Raw genomic sequence first — 15984 nt, 5'->3', positions numbered from 1 at the left:
AAAATAATTTAAGATAACTTAAGATAATTTCAGATAAGATAATTTCAGATAAAATAATTTAAGATAATTTAAGATAAGATAATTTCAGATAAGATGATTTCAGATAATTTAAAGGGATAGTGCACCCAAAAATGAAAATTCAGCCATTATCTACTCACCCATATGCCGAGGGAGGCTCAGGTGAAGTTTTAGAGTCCTCACATCACTTGCAGAGATCCAAGGGGAGAGGAGGTAGCAACACAACTCCACCTAATGGAGGCTGACGGCGCCCCAGATTCAAATGTCCAGAAACACATAATTGAAACCACAAAATATCTCCATACTGCTCATCTGTAGTGATCCAAGTGTCCTGAATGTTGGGGCTTCAGGACACTTGGATCACTAGGGACGAGCAGTATGGAGATATTTTGTGGTTTCAATTATGTGTGGGAATTTTAAGTGTGTGACACATCATATTATCTTACATTACTTCCTGTTTAAATGGACGTGTTATTGGTGCTCTGATGAATTATTGAATCATTTTGTTAAATATTTTATGAGCTATAGTTGGTTGTCAATCGTTATTTGATATTAGTAAATAAAAACAAACATTTATGTTGTGATAAGAGTGATAACACGTTAAAGAAGCTATTGTGCACAGATATATAATTACAGGTGTGCCTTGAGATTTTTGCTTGCCCTTTTGTGTACCTTGGGAACAAAAAGCTTGAAAACCACTGGTATGTAGTACAACTACCTTACCTATAACTCTGTGTAAGATATAACATGTTGTATTGTACAGTAATGTGACATAGAATAGAATCCAGGGCTGGAAATTAGCACCAATCAAATACTGGTAAAATATTCAAGTGGCTGCTATATGCTTTATTCACCAGCCTCAAAACAATGGTAATCTATTGAGTGATTGATAGATTTTGGAATCCATCAGCCACAGTGGCAGGAGCCCAAAAAATAATTTCCAACCCTGAATAGAAGGTCAAATATAATATGATATCAATTGTTTTAGTAATATATAACAAGATGAGCCAGTATGGTGAGGTATATCGTCATTCCAGCAGAGAGAGGTGAGGCGAGAGTCTTCAGTGAACAAGACACTGCAGAGAATTGGCTGGAGGCTACTAGTATAAAACCAGGCCCTGCTGAAGTACCCGTAAACTAGGGATGCAAGATAACATTGGCACATCATCAGTATCGGCCACTATGGGCTTTAAAATGAACATCAGAATTGGCCGACGTGCTGTTGCTTTGCTTTTGTCTTCGTCTGCTGATGGGCCGTCATGATAAGAATATGCATGTATAATATGATGTTAATACCACGACAGAAGAGATTTAATGATCACTAAAATAAGGAGGGGAAAAAAGTGGCTGTATTGATATCAGTATCAGTTATCAGTCAAATGAGTGTGATCTCTGTAAAATGCCAGCTGACATCAAGTACACACTTCAACAGGTGATTTGCCTTCCTCAAGTAGATATGATATGGATATTAGAATCCTTTAACATCCAGTTACCTTTACAGTTGCAAGGAATATCTCATCCATATTGTCTGACAGTATCATACATACATCATATCAGCTTCTCCCACTTCTTCACAGAAGCTATATGATGTTATGGCTGAACCAATTTATCAAATGAAAACATTCAAGTTGGCATCTTTGGGAACGAGACTTTCAAGTAAAGTTTTGTGGGTTTGAACAACGAGTGGCTGCACAACATGTTTTTACTGCCAGACTGAAAAGGTTCAAAAAGCTAATCACTGTGATATTTATTTTCCACATTATGCAGCCGCTGTTCTGTAGCAGACCATGACCTCTGACCTTTTTGGTGATTTGAGCTCGAAAAAACAAACACCCACTATAATAAAATGAAAACAAAGTTTGCCCTTGTTTTATTTTTTTACACCAACTGTCTACATCAGTCGACATATTGTGCTCAGTCTACACACTCTGCAGGAAGTGCTCTGGGGTTGGGTATCAGACAAGCATCTTTTAACCATCTTATCTGTGCTGCTGCATTCATATGCACGGTAGCCTCATGACACTGCAATCATGCTTTCAGAGTTATAACACAATACAGCAAAAAATACAGTATCTTTGGTTCAAGAAGACAAAAATCAGCAGGTGGAGAGAGCAGATATTATTATTTAGAGTGTAAATGTTTGCACTTGGGATAAAGGACATCCTGGTAAAATGATCACTGGTCGCAGACATTAATGAGTTAAGTGTTTCAAGCTTAAGTATGCTCTGGGCTATGCCCCTATTCCAGGAACCTGTTCAACTGAATTATCTGGATTACTTCACAGAGTAAAACCTTGAACATCCTCAATTTTGTAACCTAAATAAATAAAAAATAGAATAAAATAGACTTGTTCTGTTTGTGTCTCATCAGAGGTTGCATTTCTCAGATTAAATCGTTCCTATTTTTTATTTCCTTTTGATGTTTTATGTTAAAAACCTTGATCATAGTGATGCTGGAACGATCCTGGCATCAAACAGAAGTGTTACAGAATCGTGAGTTGTTTAACACACGATATGTTGAGAGTCATTGTTTAAATGATGCGATGTTTCCATATGTATCTGGACAGTGCCGCACAGCAGAGCACTGTGACAAGAAGAGTTCCACCGCACACAGGCGTCACCAAAGACCCTTCACCAACAGGAAACTGTAAACCCACGGGGCCTCGCTCCTGCAGGATAGAAGATATGTTTTTTAGGGATAAAAGAAAAGAAACGATGGACAATTAGTATCATAAACAGTTGGAAGTTTTTCCCACTTCAGATTATGATAAGATTTATGAGAACCACCTGCTGAGGCTGGAGTTTAACCCACTGACATGTGCTTGAATTGTCATGGGTGCAGGGGGCGTCCATGACAGTATGAGGCCCGAGGTTGTTGAGCTGTGTACCTAGAAGTAAGAGAGAAGTTTGGATTAAGGAAATTAGTTAACTTTCTGTCTCTGTCAGCCACACTTTTCATCCTGTGTTTCTGACAACCACTAGGAAGGGCCTTTAATAGTGAAGTAATTGTTATAACTGTATTTTATTGATATATTAACTTAATTAAATATAAAATATATATATATATGTTAGGAAAATCAACACAGTAAAGACGATCCACTTACATTTTTCAGTCCGCAGCAGCAGCTCTGGAGGTTCTATGTCCACAGATGTAAATGTTTCGCCAACAAAAGAAGGCTCATGGTAGCGACCGTGTATTGGAATTGTGACTTTAAGCAGTCTGGGATTTGGTCCATCAAGGGTGGGATACACATAGGTGACAAACCCTGCAGTCTTGTGAGCAGGCAGCTCGAGGTCGATGGCTGAATCTAGTAATATCTTACAAAGGGGAACACATACACAATCAAATTAATACAAATATGACAGTGTACATGAATGTGGTTTGTAATAGGGCTGCAACTAACGATTATTTTCACTGTCGACTAATCTGTCGATTATTTCTTCGATTAGTCGACTAATCATTTTATCGAAAAATGTGTTAAAATGTTGACAAATGTTGGTCTGTCTCTCCCAAACTCCAAAATTATGTCATCTAATGTCTTGTTTCGTACTCAGCCAAAGAGTTTTAGTTCACCGTCATGGGAGAGTGTGTAAAGCTGCCAATATTTGAACGTAAGAAGCTGCAGTGGGGTATTCTGGGGTACTTTTATAGTGCTTTTCTATGAAAAATGACTCAAACCGATTAGTCGACTACTAAAATAGTCACCGATTATTTTCATAGTCGATTAGTCATCAATTAGTCAACTAATCGTTGCAGCCCTAGTTTGTAATGTTGATTTCCACAAATGTTTTGGCTGAGTTGCTTGATATAAATGTTAGACGAGTCTGACAAGTGTCGGTCTTACCTGCCAATTACTTCGCCCACTCAGGGATGCCAGCTGGTATGGATCAACATAGACACCTCTGGGCCATGTATGAACCAGCAAAACCCTGACCCCTCTGGACACATCAGGGCTGAGCTCGACAGTTGTTACCACCTCCCTGAAACACATCAGAAATCACGATGAGCAAGCTATGAATATGGTTATTGTTAAATGTTTAAAAAAAAATACACTGCCAATACCTGTGAAAACCCTTCTTGATGATCTCCACTGAAACTAGTGAGGATTCAAGCCACTGCTTTAGAAGACCACAGTGGTTCTCCTTCGTCTCATCTACAAAAATAGTTAGGTTGTATCAGTCAAGACCACAAGACTAGACAGGGAAGACTTTTTTTATTACAACTGTAATAAAACACATTGATTTGTTATTTGTTAGGAATGAAAAAACATTAAAAAAGATGCCCCAGAAGTGGGTTCATGGGGAACTGCTAGATACATAAGGTTAAATTAAAAATTAAATATAGGATTGTTTGATTTTCCACCACCCAGGAAGCTAATGATGCTTAACTCTAACTTTTTTTTATACTTAACAAGAGAATTAGACTGCATTAGACTCCCTGTCTTGCTTTATCATGCCAGAAAGAATGTTAATTTAAATTAAAGTCAAAGTTTCAGTGACACACAGAACTAATCAGTTTTAGCTCGGTGTTAAGAATAAACCTTACCCTTCTCGACCAAACAGTGACATGTCGATAAAAAAGTCAACAAAGAATAAAGTACAAAATACATCAAAACAGTGGTGGTGAACTACAACAAGATTTTACAGCGTATTTATTTCATTTAGCTAGTTTCTACTGTCATAACCGCGATGATGGCTCTTTGAAATTGTTTCCGGAAGAGAATGTTGAAGGACCCCTTCGTAGTTTCAGGGCAGCTGCAGCAGTGCCTGTCTAAAAATAGATAAACGGGCATTGTGGGAAAGCTTTGAGACAAAATTTATGATTTAAAGGACCACTCAGACAATTAAATGTGATTCATTGGGGTTATTGTAAGTGAAATAGTTAGATTTTAAAATATATGGATTCAAAATGTAGTCAGGCTTCGTCGAGCCCGACTAACGTTAAGCGCCCAGGCAACGCTAATGCTCCTCAGCTCTAATCAACTCGACTGTCAAACGCCCCTTTACCGTAAACTGTGTTAATTATTTAAGTTAAAATGCTTTAGCCTTTAATATCTGAACCTAAAGTGGAGACCAGTTTGAACCAGACTGCTGCAGACATAAACAAGAGATGAGTTTCGAGGCAAAGCGATGTGGAGTTCAGTTCAGTCCCCCCTCTATAGTTTTAATTTACCAACACAAGGAAACTAAAAATGTGCGAAAAAGAATAATACCTGTGCGGAACTTCTCAAAGTATTCTGGTAAGGCAAGACAGTTATTTTGCAACTCACACATAAAGACAACTTGTATTTGTTTTCATTTACAGTCACCCTTTGATAGAATTTAATATTTCACCTTCTGTGCCTCTTATAGTTTATATTTCCCAGCATTCCTTATTTAATAGTTTACGTTAAACTTTAAGCACCTTCTATAAAAATGTAAAATATTTTAAGTAAAGTTATTTTTCATTACTTCTCTATTTTACCCTAAATTTGTGTTCAATTTAGACTACCCTGTGGAAAAGGGCCTCAAGTTTTTTCCCCTTTGAAACTTAAGGCTTAAGAGATTTACTTATCCCTTAAAACATGTCCTTAGTTAAGGAAGAACATTGAGGCATTTACTGCATTGAAAATGATTTTTACAGTTTCCATGTGGACTGTTTGTTTACTTGTGATACCTGAGATCTCTTGTGCAGCTGTTCAACTAATTTAAAGGGATTTCTTAAGTATATGTCCAAGATAAGCAGAAACCCTTAAATACTTAGGTGAACATTTTAAGGAAACATGAGGGAGAAAACTGAAGGGTGTTGTGTTTTTTGTTTTGAGGAAGCCTTAACTCATGGTGTTTTGTGCAGCCAGCCCGTGACCCTTAGGTGCCCTCAGGGCTCCAGAAATATAACTTGATCAGCTGCATTTTTTTGTGGGAAATGCACTTAAAGGAAGGTCATTAATTTCACCTGATTCTAAGGCCCTTTCTGTTTGTGGGCCCTGTATCCAAACTTTAATTATTTCAGTTTACATAATAATATATATTCCTTATGTGTTCAAATTACTACAAACGAGGCAGGGAGACTTCCAGTCTAAATTTCTGGGAAAATAATGAACATGCCAGGTGAAGTAAGCCATGTGCACTGTTCCTGATGAATGCATGAAGGCAACAGGATACATACGTAGTACTCACAGATTGTGAGAGCATCAGCAGGTTAATGTGACCCTCTAGTCTTCCACAGAGTAGTCTGAATCCTTGATATCCTCTCTCCTGAACCTCCAGACTACAGCATGGCTGCAGAGAGGCTGAAGAACCACCCCCGGCACAGGGACTACCTGGAGGGTGTGTCACAGAGCCAGCTGGAGAAGCTTCACATCATCCTGCGAGATCACATGCAAGGCTACACCTTGGAGCACAGCCTGGCCTCGCTCCGCCTGGACCCTGACGAAGACCTGAACAAACTGGACGATGACGAGCTGGCTCGCAAGAAGGGCCAAATGGACGAACTGTTCGAGAAGAATCGGAGGCGCATAGACGATCCTGACTTTGTTTACGACGTGGAGAAGGATTTCACCAAGACCGCCCAGGAAAAGTGCAGCTGGGATGAGGAGTCTGATGATGGATTTTGAAACTGTTCTTCAATCCTTTGACCTTTCAGACTGCAAATGACCTGACCTGATGTCCTCTGAGAGAACAAGACAACCTGACACAGCTGAGGTTTACTACAATGTTTTACACTTGGTTAACTTCTGATGTTTGGTAGCTTTTTCCAGGATATATCTTCTTGCACACAGATAGTTAATTAGGTACACATATTTAAAAACAGTCTAATGCACCAACTGTGATAAACTATCTTCACAGAAGTTATACTGCCCAGTTTTAGAGTGTCACATGACTTTAAGGGGTGGAAGAAAACTTTTTAAAAACTCTACAGTAGGCCTTTATCTCAGCATTTAATTTTCTGTGAAGGCAGAAAACTAAATGAAATACTTTAAGTTTGGAGAATGGTGACGACCTGAATACAAGCTACTTTTACAGAGCCTTCACTCTCTGCTTAACAGCATCAGCCTGCATTAGAAAAGTAAGCAGTTAAAACTAAAGCGCTAACAGGACAATGGCCATATACACACTAGGAGAGAATCATAAAAACTTGCTAAAAATATTAGTAAAACTAATCCCTGATGCAATATTCACATGAAATAATCTGCTCAAGAATTCATCCGTATCACTCCTTTTACAGACTTTGTGTTATTGTGGTCATCATTTGGATAATTGTTAAGTTTGTCAGTTGCTTGTGTTGTCACAGACATGCATTAAATATAATATGAAATAGCCTTGAAATGTCAGTAAGTCAGGGATTGTCACTTTATATAATGATAGAAAAGGAGTCCACAGGAAACCACTGTTCTAGTTTGTTCTACCTAATAAACGTATCATAAAGTTATAGGAGTTTTATGCTGAATCCAAATGTCCACCCTCTGGGCTTGCAGACTGAGCCCTCGTCATGTAAAGTCTGCGAGGGCAGAGACAGCAAGCAGCTGATAGACAGCACTCAAGACTGGTTTACTCAATGCCACGGAAACGTTTGAGTGACGATTACAATAATTGTTACTGCAGTCACATTCTGTCTTCTCATCTGTCTGCAGAGAGGATAAAAATCTCATGTATGGGGTCATTTTGTGAGTGAATAAATTAAATTTCTGTATAACGTATAGACTGCAGACATTCAAATAGACATGTTTGTAAATAAGGACCAAGCTACGACTGAATAAATCTGGTAGGTTTTTTTCCGGCCACTTTTCTAGCCTATATATTTAGCATCACACTGCCCAACCTCTAGGGTAGGCTGCAATAACACAGTGCATTTTGATGTCTGTATTGCAATGAATTGTGTGCAGTTAAATAAGTGGTCTGCAGAAAGTCCGCTTTAGGTCCCTTGTGACTGGAGGAATAGTGAGTTTGGACAGGCCAAAGCACTGCCAGACTTACCGGGAACACGCCCGTAAAGTCCGTGAGTCTGCAAGTGCGAGCATTTGGATTCAGCCTCAGATACAATACAATTAGGAGTGGATAGTTGAGAACAACGCCCACAGCTACAGCAGCTGATCAAAACATTCCCAAACAATGACGGCAATAAAGACAATAGGTACCCCCACGTCTTATTTACCACTCAGGATAAACCGTCACTTTAAACACAGATCACATTTCATTTCAAACCGCAATGAATGAAATAATGCATGAATTATAGTGAATATTTATTTGTTATAAAATACTGAATTTTACAAAATACAAAGACTTTGGCTCTTTTATTTGTGGCTTACACCTAAGTGAGTGACATTCACAGTTGAATATGAAAGAAGATGCTAAAATCCTATTAAATAAAATTTGAGTGTACACCAATAAGTAAGCAATACAACAAATATATCTTTGGAAAAAAAACTGTGTCCACAAAATATTGTATCATATCATACAAAACATATATGTGTATATATATATATATATATATTTCCATATGGTTTGAAGTGATGCACTGTGGCAAAGTTTTAAACTTTATCATAAAACCAAGCCTGCAGGATCAAACCTCTTCAGGGGAAAATTTCATTCAAAGTGCTTAAATACCTCATTCAGTTGATTAGAGACACTGACTGACTGACTGACCACTAGTACCACAATACATTCAAAAAGGTCGCAGGTTTCTTTGAAAATCAATAAACTGGTTTACAATGCTTTGCTTGTTTGGTTTAAGATCTTTTTTTTTTTCACTGGTATCAAATTGCAGTCGTTCATGCAGTGCTGACGTTTTCCCTCAGGAGGTAGGTAACTGAAAATCTGACACATAATTCCTTTCACCACCAAAATTTGGTCAGGACTAAAAAGGTGTTTAAAATCGTTAATTCTCAGCAGGCTGTTAATTTGTTTTAAAAAATAGTTCTTTATAAAATTGATATTTCAAGTATGCTAAAGCCACAATCCAGGATTTCTGAATATGTTAGTAATGACAATATATACACACACACACACACACACACTATACGACTCGACAGGAAGGACTCTATGATTGTTGGTAATTTGTGCAACGTTTAACTCCACTGCCCAGACTACTTTAGCTTGAGTGCACAGATAATATACATGTGAGTTGATTATTGTAAAGCTATTGGACAAAGACAGCCATCTTAGATCCAATGACACTGACATAACATAACTGAAGTAACTGTAATAGAGTGAGATAATGGTGCTACAAGCGTAGCTATACACTGAATCTGGATTAGGCCTTAAAAAAAGCTGTATGACCCACCATCTATGGAGAGTTATAGGGCTGAAATATATATATATTACACTATAACCTACACCAAAAATACATACATTATTAGCTGAGTATTTTTGAAAGTAAGGATTCTCATTTCTTCTTCTTGTCTTGGGTGCACCTCGGACAAAACCTGTGAGATTTGACAGGGGAGGGAAAAAGATTGAGAGCAAAGAGGACAATCATGACAAGTCTGCATTAGTAGGGCCCCCATCACACAAAGTGTTTTAGCAGCTGCTGGCGGCTTTTTGTAATTGTTTTAAATGAGAGTGAAGCTTTTTGCTCGCGGTTTTCGTGACGTGATAAACCTTTTTTTCTTTCTCTAGTGGCAATCAATTTAAAAAAAAAAAAAAAAAAAAAAAAAAGGCAGTGCAGCGCAGCGTGTTTTGCAACGTGGAAAACGCTTTCTGTGTGATCGGGGTCTAATAATATTTTCATGAACAACTCTAGGTTAACATCCTTCAGAGTTCTTACCATTTTCCTTTGGGTTTTGAGGCGAGATCAACACAAGCAAAGTGGAACCACTCAATAGGACACTGAGGGATGAAAAACAAGGTCAGTAATGTGGTTCTGATGGTAAAGAAACAAATTTAATTTCAACAAGAAACTCTATAAAATCTTACATCTGGGTTATCGCATCCAATCATCTCTCCATATGACACCTGGTGGCACAGGCAGTACGTGGGCTCATTGGGATCGACTGGCATGTCCAAAACGTCTGATGGTTGCATGGGCAGGAGGGCGTCACTCAGGTCTGGGCTGAAGGTCCAACATCAAACACACAGCATGATTAGTTGGAAAGGGAGGGAAATAAATCGATGCTTAGATGCATCACAATGCAGACGTGGACGATTCCAAATGTCAATAATCGATTATGTAACTGTTCATCACATGATGTTGACGGAACAAAGGAGGCGGAACTCAACTGCAAAGTCAGTGCAGCACAATGACAACGACAGCAGTTGCAGCTTTTAATTTTAATTTAATGTCTAAACAATTACATTTGCGAGGTGAACATTGGGTATACATCAACGAGGGGAGCAGTGATCAGCATGTGAACCAGCTGACCAACACACGCTGCAGCATTAACCAAATGAAAACACCTCTGTGGTGAAGAAAATAACTCTGCTCAGTCTGTTTTACCTTTAAAGACCCTGTGCCTGACCTGCTTAGTGTCTTGGCTTTCACCAGCACTAACAGAGCACTCGGCCTCCCCCTCATGTTATTCTGCTACACACAGGAGACTGTGAGGTGCTTTCAAATCTATTCAGTCATGAATCAATGCAGTTGACTTTTCAAAATAAAAAGCATGCAGACCATATATTATTGAACAGAACTTGAGTTGCAAACTGTTTTAGGGGAAATATTACAGTAGGCTATGCAAACACTGGACCCTATGCAGGTGTGTGTACATCCCATATATACGTAAATCCCACAATGGACAAGCGTGAGCATCCACAGGAAGATACAATCCAACTGTTGCCCCCTGGTTTAAAAGTGAGGGTATGGAGGTTGAAGGGGAAAGGGACCTGGACAAGAGCCACGCTGTATGCAAGTAAAATAATCTGTTAATTTAATTATGGATCACCAAAAATGCAGTCTGCTATATTTTAAAAGAAAGAGAAAAAGAAGCCATGTGTTGAAATCAAACATTGTGATGCATCAATAATCGTTGTATTATCGAATTGTTACCCTCTGAATCATAATCACATCGTGAGGCACCTGGAGATTTCCACCCCGAATGATTGGAAATAAACAAATTTAAATTGGAGGCAAATTAATGTGCCATTGGTAATCTGAGTTACCACTGGTTAGAGTAATACAGGATTTTCAGGTCTGATAAAAATGTGTATTGCAGACTCTGACAGGTAAATTCTCAGTCTGACTGTGCCACCAAACATACCTGTTTTTTAGCTTTTTCTTTTTGGGAGAATCTTCATCAGAACCTTTCCTTCCTCTTCCTCTGGATGTTCGCTTCTCTCTCAGTCCACGGGATTCACCCTCTGTGGAAAGGATTTACATTTATAAATGTGCATCAAACCGTTTTGGTCGCACAGTAAAAGCCTCGACTTACTTTTCAGTGCTCTTCCATCTGTACTTTCGTATCCGCTCACTTCCAGTTTCTCCTTTAGCTCATTCTCAAACCGCGCCAGATCTGCATCCAGTCGGCGGATATGTTTGTCCACCTACAATAAAAAAAAAATAATCATGTGATTACAATTTGACCATGTGTGCGGTTTCACCTCCAAATCAGGAATATATCATAACCAGATTATACATTTTGGACTGACCATTTCATATGTCTGCATTGCAAGCTGGACTTTATCATCACTGAACTCTTTGCACTTGCTGTAGGCATTCTGGATCTTCTGCAGGTGTTCCACTCTCTGCTCTGAGGCCAGGTTCTTCACCTTCGCTATGTACTCTTCAGCCAGTTTGTCAATCTCACTTTTCTTTTCTGCACAACAATAGGATTATAACAGTTGGAAAACCAGGCACAATTCTTGCTTATATACCTCTTCAGCTTTTACAGTTGGTTTTTCTTCCACCAACAGGAGAAACATGCAGAGACTTCGAAAAATTGTCAAATAGTTGCCACGATTTTCGAATAGTGTTTTTGCTTGTGCTGCCCATCCCTACTTTGAATGAGGCATCAGGACGTCTGTGAAGCTGTGATGTCACAATTATACTATCCAATGGTAGAAACTGCCGCTACAGTGCCGTTACTGTCATTCCCAGGCTGTAGTGATTATGCAGAGATGCTGAGATGATAATTACATTATTACTAGTATTATTATCAACAATCAGAATGACCCTTAAAGGAATTAAAACAGAAGGGTTATATAACAAACAATTTATTATCACATTATTTGAAACTCAAACCATTTTTAATGGAAGTATGTGTAAAAAAATCTCCCACTGGAAAACAAAGTTGAGGTTTTCTGTCCAGTCGCATTTTTTGCTAATATTGTAGATAAGCAAATGTGCATGGTACGATAACCATTAATTTTAATATCATCGTATAACGTGAAACTGGTAAACTGTTGCAACCCTAATCAGAGCAAACTGGGCTTTCTCAGGAGGTGGGCTTAAAGAGACAGGTGTGAAACTGGAGGATTTCAAACACAGGCTGACTGCAGGTATATTTAAAAAATGTATTTTTATTTCACCTTCAAACATGTAAACATTTTCTAGTAGGGAACCCAAATGCAAGTATGCACCTAAAACTATGTATGTATTTCTTAATATTTTACATAGAGTTTTAGGAGTTGACACATACAACAATTCATATCCCATCCATTTTTATTTTCGCGCTGGTATTGGATCGGCACTCGGTATTGGCAGATACCTAAGGTTCAGGGATTGGAATTGGTATCGGGAAGGAAAAAGTGGTATCGGTACATCTCTAATAATATGGGACCTTTAAAAATGTGCAAACACATAATTAGCCTGTAACTGAATGCAAATTCACAGATTAATGCATTTTTAGGGCGACACAGGGCTATATGATCAATTACAAACTATAACTCCAAACATGGGCTGGCACCCCAGTATATTGTTAAACTTCTCTACCCCTACTCCAACTCCCGACCTCTTACCATCTCTCGATCCTCTGAACAATGACTTTTAACTGTCCCACGATCGAGACTGGTGGGTGACAGAGACCATGCCTTTGCAGTAGCTGCTCCAAAGCTCTCAATCAAATGCTCTCCTTCCACTGACACTATTTTATTATATCATCCTTTTTACATATGCAACCGTTCTTACTGGTGTCACTCTTTTAATTTGTACAGCACATTGTTCAACTTGGTTGTTTTTAAATGTGCCATATAAATAAACTTGATTTGATTTATACACCCTAAAATAAATTATTGTCCAGAAATGTAATTATTTGAAATGTAATAAAATGTACATTTCTGCCACTTACAAAACCAATTTCACATTTGCAAAATAAGTTTTTTGTTAAACCTTTAACACACATTTGTTTTAAGATAGTTGTGTCTTCCTGTTGATCCTATACCATCAGTCACCTCAACATTACAGTCAGTATATGCAGGATAACTCGATTTATATTGACATTGATGATAATGTTAATATAACATGATAAGTGTATAATATATCTAACAGTATATAGATTAATATTGACCTAAAGGAGAGACGTGTGAGCTGGCTGCAGCCTACAGGGCTACCCACTGTCTGACAGCTCAGTAACGTTATGCTATATGGCTTCAAAAACCCCGCCCCGGCGCGTAATGCTTACGGGAAACGCGGTTATCAACAGGTTGTAAATGCACGGTGTCTGCCTTCCTACAACAAACACACATTTACACCAAAATGGATGCAGTTTTAAAGTCTCATAGCACTGAGTATAACTATCATTTTAAACAACCTTATAAAACCAGTGCTAATTTCTAGGTCACCTAGGAAGCTCCTGTGACAGAGCCCGACACTGACAGCTGACTACAAACTCTATTAAATATCTCACATGTGCCCAGGTGGAGCGCACACTGCCCCCAGATAGAGTTTAACACCATGCATGTGGAGTTTGCCTAACTTTATACCACCAACGATTATATCGCGATGCTAACCACTTAGCTAGCGAGCTAGCAGCTAGTTGCTAACGCGCTATGCTGCTGTCTGCCAGTCATCCGCCGAGCGAAAAAGTCTTCGATACAGTCAAACTAAACCTCAAACACACGTCACATGTTCGAAACGTTAATACCAGCACAGTGTGTCACCGAATACTCACTGTCAAGGTAATGTTCCAAGTATATTGCCGTCGCCATTTCAGGTTAGCTGTTTGGCTCCTGCGTTATTCTCGTTAGCTCTCAAACTGTTGGCCGGAGAGTTGTTGTGCTTCTTTTATACCCCAGCGTCCCCCGGCGGTCAGTGGCTCGGAGACACTTGGCTCTGGCGGACGGTGATGAAGCGACGCGGACTCGCTGCTGCAGTCACGCAGGATCAGTTTCCCTCCAACACACAGGCACATGTGTGGAGGCTCAGAGAGGCTGTGGTGGGTTTGCAGTTTGTTTGTTGTGTTTCCTTCCTGTCTGGCAGGCACGGGCCTCTAACATGAACCCTGATCTGAAACACTACATGTTATGTCACGGTTACTACACTACTACACGTTATACTATGTCTCATATCCCATACTATAATGTATACTACACTCAGTGTTGGGGAGTAACTAGTTACATGAAACTAGTAATGTGTAATTAAATTATAAGATAAATGGATTTGTAATTAATTACAGTTAGGGACTGTCCTTAACTGTTGAGAGGGAAGGGAGGTGCAAACTGGGGACAACACATCAAATATTTTTTAAGCACTGGGGAGGCACTTATGTTTACATTTTGGCTTCAGGGAGGCACATACAGTTTTTTTAAAATCTCTTTTACTGATAATCAGTCTATTAACTTTTTAAAATTGCTATTTATAGACTCATTTATTCCACTGAACTCCTTGGCATATTTTTTATTTTTTAATTATTTCTCATCTATTTATTTGTCAACATGTTACTGTATGTTGCAGTGTGTGTGCACCGCAGGCTGTTCAAACAAATTGCCCCTGCTGGGATTAATAACATTGTCTGAATCTTATGTTTATAATTGAAAAAAGAAAGAAAAACTGTTAAAACAGACTTTATTGTGGGACCTTCAAACTTCCCACGGAATACATATGCGCAGCGAACACTTCCAACAGCTAACAGCAAAAACTAAGCTTGAGCAAAATATTGCTTTGTTATCAGCTGGCATTGCTAGCAAATGAATTGGTAATGCTAATAACATCATGGTTTTCCGTCTTGTTGCACTGAAACATGATCAACTCAGGTGTGATGTCATTCCCAACCCCGGCCCTCTGAGGTAAATGTAATGCACCATAAACGTGACTGGTTATGCTGTCGGAGCACCAACGTACACTGTCATGTCTTTCCCCAAGACAGGCGAATCATTGTTCTGTAAAAGAAAAGGAAGAAAGAAAGATAGGGCAAGAGAGCAATCTGCCTTCATTACAAAAATAAAAAATCTAAAGGTGTGTGAGAGACACGGTTCGAGAGAGGATGGGTGGGGGCCCCACAGAGACTGCTTATGCACAGGGCCCAGAATTTGCTGCTGCACCCGTGCGCACTCCTGTCACTTTATGAGCACCACTATGACTTCACCATATTATTTTGTTTCCAAATACTCCTGTATTTTTATTTTATTCTTATATTCTATAGTTTATGTAGGCTACTTCTTATTATCTGTTTCTGTTACTTTCTATACTTGTATGCTTGTAACACTGCAACAGAATTTCTCCACTGGGGATCATCAAGGGTTTATTTTAGTTTATTTTTTTTTATTTTATATTATTGCATTGTATTGAATTGTACTGTGATGTGTTTTGTTTCATTGTTTTGTATTGTTTTCTTTTCTTTGACTTTTTAATTTTATTTTATTGAATTGTATTGTGATGTGTTTTATTTTTATTTCATTTTATTGTGCTGCATTTATTGCATTTTATTGTATTCTTTTCTTTGACTTTATTTTATTGTATTGTATTTATTTTATTGTGTTTATTGATTTTATTGTATTCTTTTCTTTGACTTTTTTTAATTTAATTTTGTTTATTTTATGTTGTTTTATTGTATTGTATTGTACTGGGGTGTATTTTATTTCATTTCATTTGATTTTATGTTGTTTTATTGTATTGTAT

At 38.4% G+C, this 15984-nt stretch overlaps 3 protein-coding genes across 3 annotated transcripts; 1 reads left to right on the top strand and 2 right to left on the bottom strand.

The window, feature by feature from the left end:
- Window positions 1-1860: 1860 nt before the first annotated feature.
- Window positions 1861-4720, bottom strand: pigx (phosphatidylinositol glycan anchor biosynthesis, class X). The gene is made up of 6 exons (XM_049588618.1): window positions 4564-4720; window positions 4081-4171; window positions 3863-3998; window positions 3122-3335; window positions 2805-2905; window positions 1861-2686 (listed from the first exon to the last, which is right to left on the bottom strand). Exons 1-6 carry the CDS (start codon window positions 4625-4627, stop codon window positions 2549-2551), a joined length of 744 nt encoding a protein of 247 aa, XP_049444575.1. The 5' UTR covers window positions 4628-4720; the 3' UTR covers window positions 1861-2548.
- A 243-nt stretch (window positions 4721-4963) lies between these two features.
- Window positions 4964-8280, top strand: cep19 (centrosomal protein 19). Its single transcript, XM_049588622.1, has 2 exons — window positions 4964-5257; window positions 6267-8280. Exons 1-2 carry the CDS (start codon window positions 5128-5130, stop codon window positions 6611-6613), a joined length of 477 nt encoding a protein of 158 aa, XP_049444579.1. The 5' UTR covers window positions 4964-5127; the 3' UTR covers window positions 6614-8280.
- On the bottom strand, window positions 8223-14278 carry ing5a (inhibitor of growth family, member 5a). Its single transcript, XM_049587125.1, has 7 exons — window positions 14158-14278; window positions 11580-11746; window positions 11363-11474; window positions 11192-11291; window positions 9912-10047; window positions 9763-9824; window positions 8223-9421 (listed from the first exon to the last, which is right to left on the bottom strand). Exons 1-7 carry the CDS (start codon window positions 14276-14278, stop codon window positions 9382-9384), a joined length of 738 nt encoding a protein of 245 aa, XP_049443082.1. The 3' UTR covers window positions 8223-9381.
- Between the last annotated feature and the right edge of the window lie 1706 nt (window positions 14279-15984).

The sequence above is a fragment of the Epinephelus fuscoguttatus genome, linkage group LG10, assembly GCF_011397635.1.
Source record: "Epinephelus fuscoguttatus linkage group LG10, E.fuscoguttatus.final_Chr_v1".
In the NCBI taxonomy this organism is placed as follows: domain Eukaryota; kingdom Metazoa; phylum Chordata; class Actinopteri; order Perciformes; family Serranidae; genus Epinephelus; species Epinephelus fuscoguttatus.
Note: the sequence above shows the minus strand (reverse complement) of the source record. Positions and strands in the feature narration are given on the sequence as shown.